The following is a 21251-nucleotide window of genomic DNA, read 5'->3' on the forward strand; positions in this document are numbered from 1 at the left end:
AATTGAAAAAATATAAAAAATAATTAAATAAAAAATTCATTTTAGCGTTTTTCTATTGGCCACCGAATGGAATCTGTTTGCCACCAATTGATTTGACTACCAATTTCTTATTTCGTGACTTTCTTAATTAAGCTTCTCAAATAAGTTGTTCGTGCACTTTGATTAATTTGTACATTGACAAGACAAAAATATAAGTTTGGTCATCGTTACCGTGTCAATGTCTATAATGGCGTCGTCAGTTTGTTGATGAATACGACGTTATGATATGTATCGATTCTGCTTTTCAGATACAGCACAGTTTTGTTCTACTTTTCTTCTGCACAGTTCATACATGCGTTCAGCTCTCCTTTCCGGGCACATGCAAAAGAAATACAAACTGCACATATATAAAAACTATAGTCTTATATATCTAAAATATATCACCAATGTTTGGAAACTGGTAGATTTATGACGCCTTTAAAAAAGAATACAACTCCCAACTTCGGATCAGTCATGACCAGGTGATCCCAGGAGTCCTTTATATGAAATCAAATTTGTCGATTCAGATTCAGATCGTCCGTCGCCTTCCGGCCACTTTGGCCTTTCTTTCAAGAAAAACAAATTACATATATTTGAAGCTAATCGCTACAATGGTATGCATTAAAAGATCCATCTACCACATCCCAAGTGTCGTCACCTCATTCCATTGAGGGATATATCCTTCAACGGCCTCACCGGCTTTTCCCACTCCATCCATAAATGCTCCCGCCGGCTTCCTCCAGAGATCCTCCATATTAATGGGACAGACATACTGAACTCTAAGACCACGGGACGAGCGAGACAGAGGAGAGAGCCATGGCGAACTCTAGAAGGTGCGCTGTCTGTCCACTTTTTCTGCTCATTGTGATGGTGTTGTTGGGCTTTCCGCCATAATAAATTAACGCCGTTGGCAGCAGCACCAGCCTTACCAAGAGGGTGCTTCTCCAAGATCTTTGCCTTCGGTGACTCCTACACAGACACAGGCAACACCGACTCCATGACAGGCCCCAGCGCCTTCCAGTCCGTGTCTAACCTGCCCTACGGCGAGACCTTCTTCCACAGGCCGACCAACCGCTACTCCGACGGCCGCCTGGTGGTCGACTTCCTGGCCCAGGCGCTCGGCCACCCCCTGCTGCTGCCCTACCTCCAAAGCAAGGAGCTCGACCGCGAGAACGGCGCCAACTTCGCCTGTGCCGGATCCACGGCCCTCGACTACGAGTTCTATGTGAAGAACAACGTCACCGTTGATCTCACCAACACCTCTCTTCAGACCCAGCTGCACTGGTTCTCCAGCTTCCTGGAGAGCAGTGGAGGCAGGGCCGTTGATGTGGGTAGTGCACTCTTCTGGGTTGGTGAGATCGGCGCTAATGACTATGCTTACTCCTACTACTCCTCAGTCCCCTACACCACCATCAGAACCCTCGCGATTAAGAACACCGCCGACTTTCTCCAGGTACGCCATTATCATCTCCCTCTCCCTCGTTATAGTGATAGCCAAGCTGAAAATTTCTTGTTAAGGAGCGCTCATACTTTGATTATATAAGCAGGCGATTTAGATGGGCTTGTGTGGGCACTTGCCCTCTCAAGCCCACATGTGCCTCTGCAGCCGCATTAGAGATAAAATATGAGAAATTTCATGTGTGGTTGCAGAAACAATTACTAAGTCTTGATTGAGTGTTATACTTCCCGTGGCGACCAAGTAAAAAATCCCATCAATTTCTTTTGAAAAAGGTTTCAAACTTTGCCGACGAATGGTGCAATTTAGTGTTCAAAATGTGAGAATGACTTGGAAAACATTCTTCGATTTAAAATTTTTGGAAAGTCTCGATCACCACATGAACACTGCGCTCCACCCACCAAATTCATGGACACCTCATGAATGGATAAGGCCGCCTACATTTAGAGGAGAAAATAAGGAAGTTAAATGTTACTCTTTACTTAAGCGGTGCTATCCACTGGAGAATAATTCAACATATGCTTGGAAAAACATATGTTGGAAATTTATACCAAGAAAAATGTTGTGGGTCCCACTTACTTTTCTAATTGGTTGGTCAGAATGGTATGTTGACCATGCCTTGTCAGTTTAATTTTCATGTTCTGATGAGTACCATTCTTCTATATCATTAATAATGGCATGTGGGACATTTAAATTGAAAGGTGTATTATAGGATCACCTAAGTCTGAAAGCCGCTCTACACTCAGTGTTGTCTTCCATTCTAACAGTGGGTTTAACACTTCCATTCTAACAGTGGGTTTCTTTGTGCTCACCCAAATACTATTTCAATCTAAAAAAAATGATGATGGGCAGTAGCTACTAACTAGTATATAATAGTGCTTTTATGTATATGTATATATGATGCATGACGGTCTCATTTGCAGGCTTTGCTAAGCAAAGGGGCCAAGTAAGGGCTACCTCTGTTGGGTTGCCTTCCCTTGACCATGTTCTTGGCTCCCAACTACGCAAGAGACCAATTTGGGTGCCTGAAGAACGGTAATGCCCGAGCCTACGAGCACAACTCCCTCTTTTGACCAAGATCCAAGCCTTGCGAGCCGCAAACCCGGACACAGTCATTGTGTTCGCCGACTACGCCAATGCTCATCGCCGGATCCTCGAGCACAGCCAGCTATTCGGGTTTGAAGAGCCGATAAGCACCTGTTGTGGGTCTGGTGGGCCTCAAAACTCCGACTACGCCAATGCTCATCGCCGGATCCTCGAGCACAGCCAGCTATTCGGGTTTGAAGAGCCGATAAGCACCTGTTGTGGGTCTGGTGGGCCTCAAAACTTCGACATAACGGCTACATGTGGGTCAGGTGCGACCAGTATGGTGACCTCCCAGAAGGCCAAGGCCTGCGCAAACCCCAGAGCCTTTATCATCTGGGATGGAGTCCACTTCACCGAGGCAATGAACAATGCACTGTGGGGTCTCTTCTCCGGTGAGGGTTACTGTTCACCCACACTGGATGCTCTGTTCATCAAGAAGAGATGCACCCACTAGACCCATTAAGCATACGCAGTATTCCATGAAACGCTGCATTCTAGTGAACACTTCTGTTACCAAACGCCCCCTAAAGTGTCTTGTCAGTCACACTTTTATGCTGCTTGAAAAATCATATGTTGATTTATTTCTTTACTGCTACAAAATAAAATATAAATAGGATGGCTTGATATGTGTTCATAATCTTACTATAATAAAAATGGAAAAAGCATGAACTAAAAGCATGCGCATATACACAAACAGAACCTAGAAATGAAGGGGGTTTACCGAGGGGGCCTGTCGCCAATCTACACTACTTGCAAACGACACCGTGAAACACCACCGGCCTCCTCATGCGGCTGGCGTAGCATAAACAATCACAGCCAGCGTAAAGAAGTACATCATGCCATAATGAAGTGACCGCTAAGTGAAACGAGATAAGCCTGCGACAACGAGCCCTCTCACCCACGCCGCGCGATAAATGGCACGTACGAGAAATTTATATTAACCAAAATAATGGTAAAAGATTTCTACACCTCGAGTGCTAATGAAAGATGTTTTAGTGGCGCAATTAGGGAAGAGAGAAGCAAGAGAAAGAGGACAGAATGGTCGCACTAGATCCACCAAAACCAGCTTCAATTAAATTACCTGTGCCAATTGGGAAGGAAATAGAAAAAAGATATCCCCCCAATTAGCCAGATTCCTGCCTCCGGCATACAACTGTGGAAAATGGAAAGAAAAGGAATTTCCTAATCACCTGCTCCAGCAAGATACATGTAAACCAAACTCTAAAAAGGGAAAGAACAAGAAAAGCTTCACCCTGTGCAAACCCTTGACGCTTCCCTTCAGCAAGGAATTTCTAGGCTATTTAGCTGATTTGCCATTATTGTGGAAATAGGAAATTCTTGAACCAAATGCCAAAGGAAAATCAACCAGGCTTGATAGTGTTATGAGAAAGTCAGGAAATGCTGGAAACGTTCTTGCGCACAGTCAAGGAATTATCAGTACGCATCAGTACGTGTCAAGCTGTGACGCCGTAACTGGAAGGCAAGTAGAACAACTATCATCCTCAGTCCAAGTCTAGAAATTCCATTCTTTTTCTCATAGAACCTTTGAGATCTGTAGCGTCTTTTTCAGCTTTTTGAGCCTGTACGAAGACAAAACGAACGTTAGAAGTAGCGAACGCACCACAAAGAAAAGGATACCACAAAGCAGCCAGTGGCTTTTTAAGTCGCTTATTAGTCATTATTCGTTTAACTCGTCCAATTCTTTTAATATGCTACACTACTGTCAGGTCAGCTTGGTTGGGCATAAGCAAAAAATGCATGTGTCCGGCTTGTGAAGTGTGTGAGCATGATATTTGTTGAGTATCAAAAGAATTCATACAAGCAAGCACCAAAAACGTGTCAAGCATATGACCTAGTAACTTCACGCTCTTCATGATCAAATTCTATATTGACTTTAAACAGCCCAAGTAAAGTTCAAGCACTCCATGAGTTTTGCTTCATTAAATATAGGCCTTGGGATATGCTGAAGTTCCAGCAATGGACTGTGAGTAGAGGCAGACGAGAAAATCAATGTGCTTCATTGAACGACTACACTAAAGATGGTGCAATTTCTAAACTCACAAACTTTTAAGCAAAATATTATCTATTACTACTCGCCCACAAAAAATGCCCCAAGTGTCTGGTAGAGCATTTTCTTAACCACCTTGTAGCTGGCTTGCGTTCTTACCTAAAAGAGCCACGAGCCAAAGTACTTGGTGGTATGAGACATGAGAATATAAACCTCTCAAGATTTCTAAAATCTTCAAGATAAAACTATTATCAAATCCTTTCAACTGTAGAATAGTCTTAGGATGTGGATGTTATTAGCAGCTCTTACACTTTTTATCTCCAAAGCTGAAACACGAGTCATGTGAGCTGGAAGTTCCTCTTTTTCAAGGTCCTGTAAGTCAGAATTGGAGATGAGGATGTAAAACGAGCATCTTATGACCCTATATGGAAAATGAAACCAAATAATTCAAATTTTATAACAGATGCTGATATACGCACCAGCTCACCAATCAAAACGACATTTTCTCCTCGGATAACATAAAGACCAAGAGGAATATCACAGTATAGGTCTCCAACAATTACACGCTCACATGCACCTTCAAGCACAACATTTGCTGCTCGACAACAAAAAATATAGTTAGCTAAATTGTTAGGCAATACAATGAAGCAGTTCCTAAGATGGAAGACATGTACCAAATTGATCAAAGGAACGAAGAACTCCGAGTAGCTTGCGCCCATCTCTAAGCAACACAAGAAGTTTTTCTGAAACAGGAAGGTACATTTCAGTATAAATGCAAAAAGTAAACCAGCTCACACTAACTAGAAAGTAAACAACACCAAGAAACTTAATAAGCATCATATCGCTTTGAAACATAACCATAACATGGTATATGGAATGCAAACGACAAAAAAAAAAGACATACGGAGCAATTAGTGCACTTTCAGATATTGCAATGCCTGAGTTAGTTTAAAAGCACAAACTAAGATGTTTGCAATGGCAGAACATCAGTGGCCATTACAATAGTCACTTTCTCTCGAGGGAGAAATATAAAAGGAAGCAAAGAATTCTGATAACGTCTCATAGTGTTTCAAATCATGATAATCCTCCAGTACATTAATTATGCCTCATATGCCTGCATGACAGGTAAACCCAAGATAAAAATAACTAGTTGCAAAACTTATGTGATGGGTGATGGAGGACCTTAATATAATCTGCTTGCCGTCCAAGCATAAGCAAAAGGGAGAAAACAGAACACATTCTATAGAATATGCACCTCAGGAGTTACTTCTAGCCACACAAGCAAAGATAGCTGGAGCTACAGGACACACGACAAATGTCATATCAGGAGCCAATAAAATATAATGTATGGGTGGCCAATCCAGTCTGCAACTTTGGAATAAGATAAATTTGCCAAGAAAAGGAAATAGAAACCTATCTATAGCATTATAGAAGAAAAGAGACTAGAGAACTAGAAAATAGTAGACTAGCCCTTGTAGCTCCCTCATGCATCACCCAGTAATCTGCTTGAAGCCTAAAATGCAAAAAATTTAGCACTAAACTTTAAAACTTAAACACGCGCCAAGTAAAAAAAAAACTAGATAGCATCATTGGAAATTATGAAGCAGCATTTCCAAGAAATTTTACAGAAACTCCAAACGTTGTGGCAACTGGCAAGTACCAAACAATACGTTTTGGTGGTCTGATTTGGCTATGTGCAAGAAGAGGTCATCATATTGTCAAGAGAGCTTATCTAATATGATGCTCATCCTAATTCAGGGAAAGGTTTCAAAAGAAAAATGTACGTTCAAGAATGAAGTTAGTTTATGATTGTTTCTGGAATGGGCCCATTGAAAAATGAATCCTACACAAGCAGGGAGGGTGATCAGATGAGATCTGATGAAAAGGAACTCAAGTAATAGAAACTTGACTGTTTTGCTTTTGCAGGAAAAGACATTTCCATACTGAATTGATCTTGTTGTTTATCTTATTAATTGGTTGGTTGAATAATGTTTGCTAATTCACTAAGTTGCTTTTACTATCGCCCAACATTGCTTTCTTTTATGTGTCATTATGATTGAAGTACATTATGCTTCTTCTATCGGTAAATTGCAAATAATTTATTTCGCAATGACTCATTTTGGACATTTAAACAAAATCCAAATTTCAAAAAGTAAAAACCAAGGTTTCGTCTTGTCAACCAAACAGACAAACCAGGTTCTAAAAACTGGTAAAAATCAGGTCTAAGCAAAACCCGGCTTCCTCAAAACCAAGCTTTTTTTAGGGGTGTCATCCAAATGCTACCTAAGAAGGTATCAAAAGCAAACAAGAAAAGCTTTGCCCAACGACATGAAAATACAAATACCAAAGAAACTTAAGCCAAATCAAAGTTACTTTGCATCATGAAGTCAAAGGCTTTGCAAATAACTGAAAAAGTATTTAAATTTCAAAAGCAACTAAAAGGAAGAGGTCGACCAACTTCAAATGGACCTCAAGAGCTCAGAATTAGGGCAATTGAATTGGATGCTTCTTTATTAGGTGTCAACCAAATTGAAAGGATGAAAAGACATAGAGCAATAAATACAATTCCAACAAAGAACATAGAGTTTACATTTCCCTCCCAAGCAAAAAGCTTTGGAAGTAGACAAGGGCAAAGAAACTAAACAAAGAGAAATGTAAACGAATCTTAACCATACCATGCTGCATAACGTTAGTAACACGGAAAACAGAACTACATTCGTAAATAAAATTAAGCCCACGAGTACGAACATATAAAATTAACCAAAAAAAAAAAAATAGAGCATACATGAGGAGAAAGAACGTACTATCTAGGTAGCTAGCGAGTGAAGTGGAGAGGAATATTTCGTCTGCGCTCGCCCACGACATCTCTGCTGTTCGATTCTGAGCTTCCTTCCTCGAAACTTCCGTCCCTATCTTCCCTACCAATCTGAAGACTAAGAAATGGCATCGGCAGCCTTCCTCAACAATACACCACCCACCTCAAACCTAATGTAGAATCTGCCTAGGCAATTAAACGAATACGCACCAGTACACCACAAAAACCCAAATAACCACCAATCAAAACCACAATTTTCCTGCAATGACCTATCACAAGCATAATCTTCCTCAGTGCACGAGAAAATATCACACCTGATCTTTCTAGGAACAAGAAAACGAACATCCAAAAATTTTCTCCTCTATTGGCATGATAAACTTGATTTTGCTAAGATGGGAACACCAAAAACACGATCACATCTTAGATGGGTAACATGAATCGCGTTGCGTGACTTCACCTGCCACCGATAATAGCATGCTTTGTAAACCCTAACCCTAACTTCCACCAAGAAAGAAAAACTATAAATCTGAGGCCGTATACCAGATCCGAGCCAGAGGGGATCGAAACAGACCTTGATGGGTTCACGGGCCGAAGAATCGTGGGTCAGGGACGTTCCTCCGACTTTCTTCTCGGCAGCCCCTTTTCCCTCTCTCGCTGCATTTATTTAGTCCCGCTCTTCACGCTCCCCTGTCGTCTGTCGTAGAGAGAGACGGGGGTCTCCAGTCTCGTTGATTCGAAACCAGGAAATCCCGTTAATTATCCAGATCAGATCCATCTCCGAGTAGAGAGTAGATCTCGACATGGTTTGAGAAATTGAATCTTACATGGAACCCGAAAAGGTTTGAACTTTGGACCATAATCCTCTATAAAAAAAAAAGGGCTTTGTTGTGTACTTCTAAGCGAATCGAAGTTTCATCCTGCGTAAGGAAATTTTGATAAGACCCAGATCAGAGTCGAGTAATGGCATCTCCTAGTTGTGTTCAATCTGCTTCGGATCTATTTTGTTTATCTATTAAGTTTATCCAAGTCCAACCTGTTTAGCTCTCGGACTCGCTAAACATAGACACCATGTTGTTTGATTAAAAGCGTTACCTCTAAACAAAGTTTGACAGTGAGCACGGCTGCTAGGAAACCACATTCTCTTTTAATTTCGACATAATTATTTTTCCATGTTTACCCGATACCAGATCTGAACCGCAAGCCCATTTCATTTATATAAGTCTGCATCCAATCTCTCTTTCTTTTCCTTCCAGATCACTCATATGATCATTGGAAAAAACAAACATGAGCATTTCTTCACCCAACCACACGTCCATAAGCTATCACAGTTGAGGTGCTTTTCCTTACCATAAGAGCACCATAGACAATCAAACTTAAATGTTCTAAGGCCCAAAATAATCATACAAGCTTCAAGTCCATAATCTCACCCCTCCTGATGTCAGACCACATAGTCCATTCCAGCTAAAGACATGAAGCTTTTTGCAGTCATCTTGGTCACCCATAAAAAACTAGCACAAGTATCACTATCAATTACCGTATTAATCACAAGTTGGATCACTCATAATGGGTAATTATAACACTTGAAAAGTTTAGTCTTGTATCGAAAATCGTGAAGGATCTTCAATTGCTTAAAGATAGGCCATTAACGAGATGATTGTCTTGGTTAGGGATGGGTTGGGATCCGCCAAACTAGGGGTCCGAGCCCTGAAATGGGTCGGGTAATGAAATGATTGTTCTGGTTCTAACCTTCTTAACTTGGCTCCTTGGCATAGGCCTAAACATTCAATATTTAACAATAATAAATGAATGTCCACAAGCAAACCATCGTGGTAACGTATCATCAAATCTTGGTATACACTTGAAAGCATGTCTGAACTACTCATAAGTAGAAGTACATTGGTTTCGGATATGAACTGAAACAAAAAAAAGGTAGTATGCGCTGAAATCGATTGGACTTAGAAATCGAGAAGAACTCATTATATTAGTTTATCTACATAGGTCAAATTTTTGCTGGTGGTTGAATTTTAGTACGTCAAAAATTCAAGCTGCGAGGGGATCCAACTGTCAACGATCTCGCGGTAAATGAATAATCTTACAGGGTTTCTTCTGGTTAGTTATCAAGTGGCTAGATACATCTCGAACTAAATGAATACTTAAAAAAAAAGAAAAAAAAAAAAGGAGTGCCAACGACCATTTTTCGACCACCCAATTCCTTAATCCCACAGTTGCCCTGTCATTTTCTCTTCTATTGGTTCGCACAATGCACAAAATGCTTTGGAATTAGATTTATAGGGATCAGTTCTGCTTTCAAGCCCTAAAAGCAGTTATTTTAGAGATCCTATAAAGTATCTTTTCTAATATAAAATATGAGATTCTAGTCAAACGATCATTGCAGTTAAAATTTTCGAATCAACCTAATTAGTTACGTATCATGGGTTTGCTATATATATATATATATATATATATTCTATTAAAACTTTTCGTATTTTGCATGTTTTTCTTTGTGTGTGCGTGTGTTGGGGGGGTGGGTGTTTATGAGAGAAGAGAGAGTCCTGGTTAATTTTTTCCATTTAAAAAGCTTACTCGAAACTTGTGCTCTTACATGGAGTTATGCAAACTGTGGGATTACAGTATTGCAGCTTGATGATACACTCATGGAGAGGATACACTTGCACAGATCTTAACTTGGGAGAAAAGCCTAAATGCATTCTTCAATGCATTCCCTTTCTGAATTCCAACAGTGTCCAGAACTCCGAACAATTTGACATTAGACCCATAGCAGACTTGAAAAGTAGGTCTGGCATTGCTTCAGTCTTCCCACGTCTACATCTCCAAGACGATAACTGCCAGAAAAAAAAAAATCAGATCGATTAAACTGTTAGGGCCTCATGAAATTATGTAAGTGGATTAACCATCTTCATTATCTATGAGCTAATCCAGACTTCAGAACTGAGCTAATATACAACTGGCCCAGAACTTCAGACCACAAGTTGGTTGGTTCGTGGCTTGTTAGTGCTTGGTTCATTATTCATTAAGCTTTTAATGACTAGAGTATGGTAGAAGAAAAGGCTTACATTCAGAGTCTGTCTTAACCCAACATTCAGAGTCTGCCTTGACCCCTTTACATTTCTCACTGTCCTGGGATTTTCTTTCTTCTTCTGGATCCATTTCGGACACTGATTTGCACTGGATGAACTTGTTCCCAGATGATGTAGAACTGGGGCGGCCAATCCTACTACGAAGGATTACTTTGAGCAACTGCACCACAAGTTGAACAACCAGTGAGTCCAAGCAAACATGAAAATCAAATGCTTGAGTTCACTATATATTCGCACAATCCGATTGGAAGGTGAACTGTATAAGCTTGATGCAGGTTTTGCAACTCAATCTGGAGTATGACTCAATTACTAAGTTGGTCCTTCCAAGTTTTATGCATATAAGTCTCTCAAAATGTGGTAAATTGGTTCTATCATGAGATCTCAACTGATTCCCATTAGCACAGTTTGTCATGGCCAAGTTCATTACCCCTTGACAACCACCTAGGTGTGTCAAAGAGCCAAATTAAATGCAGAAAGAGATAAATCTACAAGAATTCTCTAGCTTTATGAGTTTAATTACCAGCTTGAACCAAGTTGTCAGATTAGTTAGGCCTCTGTCTTCAGGTCAATAAAGAAACTGACTCAGGTTTTTGGTCCCAGAAACCATTTACGCTAGAACTAACCATGAAAAGGTTACCTTCTCCATCCTCGACCGCAGCATTGGTGGTTCTCTTAGGCTTGGAATTGGTCCAGATCCGCCTTGACATGTGAACATGGTCTTCAATAAGAATGAGAATGATCTTCGGCTGAGCCTAGTGCTGCTGCTACTAACATCCATTGACTTACTTGCAACAATACTGTGATCATCTTGGCCTTCATTTTCTCCAGCTGACTCACCAGCAACTTGCGGGCAGCTCTCCCAGTCAAACTCTAAAGTCGAAGGGCAATTCAGAAATTTGTTCAGAGGGCAGTCGTTCTTGGGTACCGCTTCCTTTGATTTCGCATCCTGATCAAGGGCTCGCGTAGAGTGCTTAAGTGCCAAGTATTTTGTTAGCTCTCGTTTAAGCTTCCCCACCTCTTCCAAAGTGAACTCCGTGAGATCATCATGAGGGGAAGAAGGATTTTCATGGTGTTTACAGTCTTCCATGCTTTGTTCATCATTCTCCAAATTCCCAAATGTTCCGATCGTCAGCAGCCCATGTTGCCAATTTTTGAGGTCTCCGTGCTTAGAAGAAATTGTTTCACAATCACCATCCTTGCTAGCTTTGTGACTGTTGATGCCTGAACAAGCAAAAGGATTGAAAGGCAAGACTTAACACTTGTTGGCTCTTTGGTTTGACAGGAGAAAATAAACATGAATCTGTTTCTGAATTAGAAATGAAGCAGAACACCTGAATCCTGCACTTGCTTGCGGGTTTAGAGAGAGAAAAAAAAAAAAAAAAAGCAGATTGTGACATCTTCCCTGGGTACAGATTGGGAGGACAAAATTTTCAGAAGAAAAACATTTCATAATGTATGCATTCCTACTTATGCTTAACAAGCTGGGTGAAAAAGTTGAGAGAAAAATTTTCACCCACTGTTAAGGATGCAAAAGTGAACATTTAATCAGGTAAATGTTCACCTTGCTTGATTGTTTTTCAAAGTTTCATCCTGAAAAGACAGACAAATGCACCCAATCAAACATCAAGAATAAGCTTTTCACTTGTCAACAAACGTAAATAAAATTCACATGCAGTATAAGCACGATCAAAATTGTTTTGTTTTCTATCCGCAAGCAAAACCTGATTCATCTCACTCCGGTCGCACACCTTGGTTCAGTGATGAGACAACCAGTCCAACCATTACAAGCAGCACTCCGGCTGCACCAAATCCAAATTCAACAAGCCGAGTCGCTCAAACTGGACTCTCCCGAGCTTACCTTCAGCTCGGCTCGAACAATGAATGGTAACTTTAAGCCAGAGGATTTTCAAGTGCAAAAACTTCATACGCATCAATGATTAATATTCATAATACTAGTATTGCAGCTGTATCTTTTTAGAAAGCATAACATTGGCCTCCATCAATATTTATAAAATTTTTAGTTAAAAATGTGAAATTAAAATGATATTTCGTCGTTAATTTATTGCAAAATGACTCACAGGTCGAGGCCATATCCTGGCCGACATTAAAATGCCCCCGCATCGTTCACTGAGGAGCACTATCCTAAGTCTTGGTGCTTTTGAAGTTAGATTCTAGAGGCTTGTTCCTAGTAACTTCCTTCCATAGAAAGAAAAGTCCCCAGACATATTTAAGTATAAATAAACATGAAAAACGAGAAATTATAAGTATAAAGCTGGTCGCCCGAAATCTGTACGGGTTAAACATTATATCATTACGATGGCTCTTCTTCTTAGTGATAACCTGCGCAAAGAACCCCAGATTTTTTTGTTCTTGAGCAATTGAAAAATACATGTCAGATCTTGTGAGCGCTCATGAACCCCTTGTTACAAGCATTACAATATACTGCCAGAGCTCTATGTGTCAATCTAGTAGTCGACCACACACACTCACTAGGGACAATTATATGAGCTCAATTATTTTTTGCCAATATCGTCGATTAAAAAGTACTTTGAAGTCAATTGATAATATCAGCAAACTGGCGTAATATTTTCAAAAAAATTAAGAACACCGATCTGCAATAAAATCATGCCCCGACATTCTTGAAATTTTCCTCCTTACTGCTTTATATTTTTAGTTTATAGAAATAAAAAAGATCCTTTTCTTGTTTTTACGCATCTGATTTGTTCCCCCTTTTATGTTTACCAGCACTACGTGATGAAGATCTTGATTCTTTCATAAGATCTAAAAAGTTGTATCATTTCAATAAATTACAAGGGCAAGAGGCATGCCATTGCCCTTAAACTACATGGCGTTAGAAACAATGGATTATTTTAAAATTAAACAATTATTGAAAATTATGCAATGAAATTTCAGAATCTCCAGGTAAGAAATCCAAATATCGACTCACAGGCATCTTGAAGCGTCGATTTCTTGCTGGTATGCCGTGCGTTCAGCTTCTGGTGCACCCAATTTAAGATCTGCAAAAAACAAAAAAGTTAGACGTTACATTCACGTGGAAGCCAATGTACCAAGAATATACATATATATATATATATATATATATATATATATATTTGGCGATTGGTTCTTCCAAAGAACAGGAGGGTGAGGACCATTTTAACTTCGTAATTTTTTTCACACTTCCCCGAACTTGACCACATGAATGAAATCCAAGTGATCTGTTCAATAGAAATTGATTATTGGGTCGCCAATAGAAGACACGGAAGTAGGTAACGGAAGAAATTTTAGAAACTGAAGGCTCACAAGTTGTGAAATGATATCACCGCATGAACCTGAGCAGAAATTATGATATCACCGTACAGCCACCCCATTCAATTTCACAACTCACTCTTTCAGTCGATTTATCGAATTAGACATATGAGCCAATGTAGAATGATTAGTTGCCACTAAGTCATTATTTTCCAACTATTTGTACCATCTTCTTGAAATAAAGAATTAAACTGTTTTAAGGTCTGATTCTGAACAGTCTCCTGTTTTAACTGAAATATCGGCAAGGAGAGAAAGATAACCATTTGAAATGTTATTCGGTAGGGCTTCACCTCAAGGACAGACATAAAACTAATATGATGAAGTATCTGATGGCTTCCACGGTGAGCAAACTTTAAAACATTTCATTGAAAAAGAAAAATACTTCTAAATATAATATCCCACAGAATTTAAATCGTAAATGAAACCGCTACGTCTCACTCTGTTGTATAATCGAAAATAAAAAGCAAAAAAATTGTGAGTATAGCACCTCCCATTCTTCTGAGAAACATGTATATGTATATGAGATAGACAATTAGATATTAATTCAACGGCAATGTAGAAAATGAAGGAGGAACAGGTAATTATTCGGGAAAATTAAATTCCTTGTAGTTATCTGTGCTCAAAAAACGGAAATTAGCGGAGGCATTGCTTACCCGCATTTGTGCCTTCTTGGAAAGGATTAACCGCTTGAATCAACCAATTATAACAGCTTATGGTTGCTTGAACAAAGAGGAGAATGTAGTCGTTGAGGATGATGAGAACCGCTGCTCGGAAAGAAGCAAGAGAAGTCTCCTTCCTTTCTTTCTCTTTTAGATGTTCATGGAATGAAGGATGGTACGAAAGCGAACAGGAAATATATAGGGGAGCATGGTGGTAATGAAATCCATTAGACTAGACAAGGCAGCAGCACTCCCCGGCTTGGTGCAAGTTCCCACGCGCCCGCTCTCTAGCCTCTTTCCTGCCAACCTTTTCTTTTGGGCTGGAATTTTTAACTCTCTCTCTCTATCTCTACTGTACATGCAGTTTTTGTACTGTTGCAGTGGAGATCCGAGCGAAGTTGTACGTCGACAAATCTCACTTGGCTGGCCTTCCAAATGCCAAAAATGGCCTTTGATAGGGAGACCTCCTTTTCTTTTCTGTATAGAGCAGCCGGAAGCCGGCGCCCGAGAATTGAAAGTCTTCAACTAGAGAAGAGAGAAAAGCCTTGGCTTTTGGCGGTTCCTTGTTTCTTGCCTGTGCCCGACATGAATTTGGGCTTTGGAGCTGGAAGTACCTGCAGAATAAAGCCAGCCTCATATAGTAATGAACCTTACTGCTTATAGACAAAATTCATGACAAGACATCGTGAGTTCACGCCCTTAAATGGGGCCTGTTCTTGCCTCATTCTCTGCTAATAAGTACAACAAATGATGCAATTTTCCTTGGAAGTGTTCAAGTTCAGATAGGGTGAGGTCCAACATAAGCCCGACGATCTCCGTTCCCAAGTAGTTCTTATCCAGATCCAGATTTACATCAAGCTCCATTTACGTATTTAGCTCTAGCTCCAGCCGTATCAAGCATTGTGAAAACGGGTTGGCTAGGCCTGAAACGGACCTGGGTGCGTTCACAAACTGAACCTCGTCTCTAGGAATGAGCAAACGCAGGACTCCGTGACCTGAATGCGGGGCATGTTACGGACCCAATCGGACACCTGACTACGAATTATTACAGAACCGGCGCCATTAAAAATCCTTGACAGGGTATTTTCGTCCTATCTGAAAATGGGGAGCCCGATGGAATTTAGTAAAACTGACTGGAGCTTCTAGTAATCTCGTCCTCCCAATCATCGCCTTCCTTTCCGACACTTGGCGGCATCGATATGTCGCGTAGCCACTTTCCCTGGAAATGATGCTCCTGCCCTTCACGCGTTACCGCGGTCGTGGGATCAGATCTGACCCGAAAATCGGATCCGTCGGACTCAGACCCGGATCTCTCGTTCAGCGTGCCGCTATCGAGAATGGATCTACTGAAAACTGGGGAAAAGTTGTTTCACGGTACTGTATCGGAAGCGTGGATACGAAGGAAGCCAGCTTTTATCATTTTTCAAAATCAGTTTTTGGCTTCCCCAAATTTCGTCGTTTATGATAATATAATACCATTTTCAAACAATTCAATTCCGCCCCTCTGCTTAACCATTGATTTTTGCATCCCGCCTCCCAATTGGCAAGAAAATCCGCTCTGCACTGCCCTAAAATCTGTAAACAAACATGAAAAAGCAGCAGGAAAGAGAACCCTCATGAAATGTGGTGTGGATCTTGAATCTAGAGTTCAAGCGGACCCAAAAGACAAATCCTGAACAAAAGCTCCTTCAAAGTGTGCACGAGCTCGTTCATGTTCAGACACAAGCTGAGCACGAAAATGTTTGTTCAGCTCAATTATTTTTAGGTGCCTAAGATGATGCCCACGGGGTCCTGACAACAACCAATGGACGGGGGGGCATCGTGGTCATCCGCAAAGCCGCACAGCTGGTGCGGACAGTCCGCACCAGTGTTCCAGCCGACGCTGAGGCATAACCATGTCTGACCAAGACGCTGGATCCAACAGCTGCGCTGGATCATCTCTGACGAGATCCAGATCAATACCCCCAGCACCAAACGAAGTAGTGGACCCTTCCACACAGCAAGAAAATCTCTGTTCCAGATCCGCTCGCTGGGTCCGGTTGGTTTTAACTGTTGGCTCCATTGTGCGCATGCCCATGACACAAGAGGACAGCAAAGTAGAAACCCCCAACAAGAGAGGATTCTGCTTCGAAAGTCGTATGTAGTTTCGTATCGTTACAGCATCTGTAGTTTCCAGATAAAAAAAACAAGCAAATCCAGATTCGATATCAGATTTTCCTACTCTAGAATCACGTTTTAGAACTTCAATGCCATCTTAGGCTTGATTTCGAGTCTCGTCTATCTTCCAGATTCGGAGAGCACGTGACGGGCAGATCCTGGTGGCTAGAGTTGCAGAAGGATCAGATCCAGTAGAGTAGAATGCATTACAAGTAAATTGGAAACTGAGAAAATCCTTGAAAGAAAATTCAGACCATGTTTAACTTTAGTTATGTTTAATGCTGCAAGTGTCTTAATTGTTCGGATATACTTGAACCAGTGATCTTAGTATCAGTTGCAGCACCATATCAGTCTGCAGACAGGTAGCTTGTTTCGGTACTTACAACACTGTATGGAATGAAGAATGCCGCTGAAAATAAGTTGTCACGTGGATGTAACTCTTAATCAAACCAAAATAGAGAAGAAGCAAGCTCTTAGATGACCCTGACACTATTTGGATGTGCTAATCGGATCTTGTCAGAATTTCTATTCATCAATGTGAAATTAGAAAATAATAGCTTAAAAATGACAATTGGATCGAAACAAAGTGAAGGGAACAACTGAAAAATCTATAACAGAAAATAATAGCTACTTGTTTATAATCTTTTTCGTGCATGAACTTATATCTAGACAGAAAAGTAAGAAAAGGTTCTGCCTTTCCCGCAAAAAAGTAATCCTTCTTCCTCCATGAAAAGCACGTACTTTTTCATTCGCATCAAAGGACAATCAAGGAAACAGACTACCAAATTTTGATCAGCTAAGTACGTAGACAATATAATTAAGATTCGGATCAGATTTCAAACAGCCAAAATCTGCAAAACCTGCACCCTGAACCCGTCGCGATCAATGAGTCCAACAGGATAGAACCGGCGGAGGGCGGGAAGCGGGGGGATGCTCATGAGACCAAATATCAGGCCGACAGGCCCCTAAGCCCGAGTTCATTGTACTTTGACAATCTAGGGATCAAGCCCCACAAATATTTCCATTCTATATGGGCATCTTATATATTTTTATATGTACCTACTTTAAGATATGAGATAAACTTCTCAATCTTTCCAACTGTATAAAGAATATAGCATAAAACACAGGGAAGATAGTACAGGGGCATGATTCCAAACACTATATACATAGATTCCATAATTTTATATCGTCACATTGCGCTTGAAGGGTCTGACAGACATGTGAGATTGTCTAACAATGTGGGCGTTGTATAGAACTTCAAAACAATAATGTTACTATTTATTATCCTCAAGATTATTTTATCTTGAAAAGTTGCATGACGTCTGGCCAAGAGATTGCATGAGAAAAGTCAGGACTCGGAGCCCTTTAAAGGTGAATATACGAAGGTTAACTGCACAGACCCGGCAAGGAGGGTTAAAATGACAAAAAGGATGGATTTATCTGCAAAGTGAAAAACTCCATGAACTTTTCGATTCCTTTAAAGCGCAAACTCTTCTACTTCCTAAATTAAAGGATCAATTAGAAATTTGCCATTTTTCTAAAGAGTTTTTCTATTTTTCTACATAAATTTGTAAGATATATATATATATATATATATAAGCCAAGCGGTTTCCCCATGTTTACTTCAGTACAAGACAAGCATGTTATGCTTTTCACATGTGCACAGATCTTGAGAATTTTTTTAAAAATGTAAGTAATTATACTCCTATATACATTGACCTAATTACCGTCTTGAGTGTTAGTTCATAGGTTTTCGACCAAAGACTAGATGCGTGATCCAATCTTGTGTAAAGTCATTATATATAAGTGATATAAGATTCACGCTCAACTCTTAAAACCTGAAGCTCGACATTCAAAGCCGAGTATTCCTTCACAAAAGTGCATTCGATTACGATCCTACTTCTCACAATCTAGCTCTTTTAGTCAGCAAACCAAATCAAGCAAAGGAATGTGAAAGCCTGTCAAACCTAATAGATGACCAACTTTGGACTAAAGTCATTTCTTGCACCAGAAAACAACCTTACACAACGAGAGTCAAGCAGACACCCAACAGCATAAAACCCGGAAGCTACTAACAATTCCTCAAAGCATTTACATTTTGTACGTTATGTAAGGAGCTGTTAGAGTATGGAACTTGATTTTGGTATATGTTTCCTGAATACAAAGGCGTATATTACTTGGAGGGTTTGTGTGGAAAATTTTTAAAGACACGCACATTAGTGCATAATATTGTAACAAAGGTTCATAGAAAGGGAAGCCGTTAACTCATATCTTGTTCCAAAAGAAACAAATGAAAGAAGAATCCATTTCAACAATGGACTTTGAGAGCATTTTCTTTGAACCATATAGATCCTTGTGCTCTTTAGTAAGTACACTTTGTCGTCCTGCTTGTTTTGATTTTCAGATTGGTGTAAAATGGAGCTCATTCTCCTAAAAGGAGTGGCTTTCATAGATTTAGAATCAAATCTTCAAGAGATCAGAATTTAAATATACTAAATCTCAACGTAAACACGATATGTTTACAGATATAAACATGATTAGTTAGAGAAATAAATCAAGCTTAAACTCATCGACCTCATTTAGTCTGCCTCGTCTCCAAACCAAAACCCGGCCCCAAGTCTAACGCCATGGCATGCTCCTCAATCCCGAAACTCTAATGATGGACAAACCTCGGGAGAAGCTCCACCCTAAAGACCTTTGATGCCGCTTATCTTTTAACTCGCATTTGTTAATCACAAAAAAGGGCCAAACCAAAAAGGCCGCAAGCATCTTGCCACAATTATGCAATACACGACACACGTTTTCTCTTTCTCTCTTTGCATGTGTGTTTGCACATGTTTGTGCGTGCATGCACATGTACGGACACATGCGCATGTGAAGGCCACCGATCTGTGGAGCCTTGGGTCAAGGGGAAGCCCGCAGATTACTGCTTCTTCCTCGCGGACAACAAGCTCTCGTTCTCACTCTGCCTCGAGATGGGACTCACAATGAACTCCCAGCCAAGGAAGAGAGATTGAGGGATAGGGGCGTGTGGGCAAAACCGAGAAGCTTGAGAGACTAGACGCACTACACCCGAAGGGGTTGCAAGAAGTGAGCCCATGTGACACCCTTGTTCGATGTTCCCCCTCTTCCACGCATGGCCCTGTAAAAACCATACATTCCCATTGGGAGGAGCTGTTGCCCCTCCGAGGCAGAAAGGGACAGGTGTTCACCGTAGATACTAAGCATTACTCTATATACAGAATATCCCTTGCCTTACATATACTGCGATTACCCTATCTACCGAACATCCCTTCTCTTATAATGTAGGCTCCGTCGCTCAAACTTGTCCCTACTGTGCCTAAGGTCTTTTTTCAAGGAGAAACAGAACCGCACGCATAATTCAAAACGCAGTAGGCAATCTTTGGTCGGAATAATTCTCTCTCTCTCTCTCTCTCTCTCTCTCTCTCTCTCTCTCTTTTGTTTATATTTATATAGTGTACCCTCATCTATCTCAGGCTAGGAACCAATGATTTCAACTAATCTGGTGGTATGATTATTTAGAATATTTTTTAATTATATCTTGTTTCAGATATTTTCTTTAATAAACCCATGATTTTGTAATGAAAGAAATGATTTTATGGGTGAGAACCGCAAGGCACAAAATATTTTGGCACACCATTCAAACTCTGGCATGATTTTAAAGTATAATATTAATCATTTTTAACACGTCAAGTATGGGTGAACTATGAACCATTTATTTCTGATGCCTTGTTTTACTCTTTTTATACGTTAAACAATGTGATGTAGAACTTGTTATTTGTTAAACAAACTATCAAGATCTCACATTTTTCTGATAAATAACCATATCATGTAATCAAATAGTTTTAAAGCGAGGGCTATTGAGACACAAAATTTGGGATACAATCCATTCACTCTGGATAACACAAGAACATGTACTACAAGTCGCTGAAGTAGCTTTTGCAAATAAACAGCGTTAAATTTATATATTTTAGCCCTAGAAGATTATCTCTGTTCTATAAGAATATCTACTTTTTTAAAAACAACTGTCTAGGTGTTCATTCTTAGGTAATGGATTCTAATAAATATGCGTAATTATAAGATTACGAGAACTGTATTTCAGTTCTTATAGTCTACTTAGTAAGGTGTCCGTGTCTTGATGTTTATCTTTACTTACAAAAGCCACAAGTCATTGGATCCGAAATGGATCTCGTTCGTGACGCAGGTTTTTACTTTTTAGAACAACTAAAAGCAGTTTCTATTTTTAATATTAAAAGTCCTTCATATAAATAATCCAACATTATTTGACGATATCATAAGTTCATAGCAATGTTAAAGATAATAGTACCTGTCAATGTCAGCGCGCATGCTCACGTCAACGCCCGCACGGCCACAGCGGCATCTCCTTTGAAATGCTCCTAAGAAGAATTCCTTGTGACTGAAATGCTTGTCCAAGGCGTCACATTATTTTAGGTTGGTTTTTGGACGTACATAGGTGGATCGGTTTGCTAGTTGCAAATTCATTTTCCTTATTCCACCTCAGCTCCAAGTTGCTCTTCAGAAATCGGCCAATATGAACAATAAACATATGTTCCATTGGGCGGTCTTTGATTTAGTAACTCGTGAAATTCCGAGTCGCTGAATT

The 21251-nt window shown here is 40.2% G+C and overlaps 3 protein-coding genes across 8 annotated transcripts in view; 1 reads left to right on the forward strand and 2 right to left on the reverse strand.

Annotated features, from left to right (window-relative positions):
- Positions 1-21251, forward strand: part of LOC116264425 (methylthioribose-1-phosphate isomerase-like) — a 68874-nt gene that overhangs the window by 29431 nt on the left and 18192 nt on the right. The window lies entirely within an intron of this gene.
- LOC116264793 (sm-like protein LSM1B) lies at positions 3609-8124 on the reverse strand. 6 transcript variants are annotated; one of them, XM_031645195.2, is made up of 6 exons: positions 7955-8124; positions 7373-7494; positions 5243-5311; positions 5048-5163; positions 4878-4940; positions 3609-4140 (listed from the first exon to the last, which is right to left on the reverse strand). In XM_031645195.2, the coding sequence occupies exons 2-6, from the start codon at positions 7431-7433 to the stop codon at positions 4063-4065; spliced, it is 387 nt and encodes a 128-aa protein (XP_031501055.1). In that variant the 5' UTR covers positions 7434-7494; positions 7955-8124; the 3' UTR covers positions 3609-4062. The 6 variants fall into 6 exon arrangements, with proteins under 6 accessions (XP_031501055.1, XP_031501051.1, XP_031501048.1 ...); XM_031645191.2 differs by having other exon boundaries at positions 7373-7565; positions 7955-8123; XM_031645188.2 differs by having other exon boundaries at positions 7373-7642; positions 7955-8123.
- On the reverse strand, positions 10012-14718 carry LOC116264828 (protein DEEPER ROOTING 1-like). The gene is made up of 5 exons (XM_031645240.2): positions 14444-14718; positions 13429-13498; positions 11119-11702; positions 10458-10641; positions 10012-10226 (listed from the first exon to the last, which is right to left on the reverse strand). The coding sequence occupies exons 1-5, from the start codon at positions 14447-14449 to the stop codon at positions 10207-10209; spliced, it is 864 nt and encodes a 287-aa protein (XP_031501100.1). The 5' UTR covers positions 14450-14718; the 3' UTR covers positions 10012-10206.

The sequence above is a fragment of the Nymphaea colorata genome, chromosome 11, assembly GCF_008831285.2.
Source record: "Nymphaea colorata isolate Beijing-Zhang1983 chromosome 11, ASM883128v2, whole genome shotgun sequence".
In the NCBI taxonomy this organism is placed as follows: domain Eukaryota; kingdom Viridiplantae; phylum Streptophyta; class Magnoliopsida; order Nymphaeales; family Nymphaeaceae; genus Nymphaea; species Nymphaea colorata.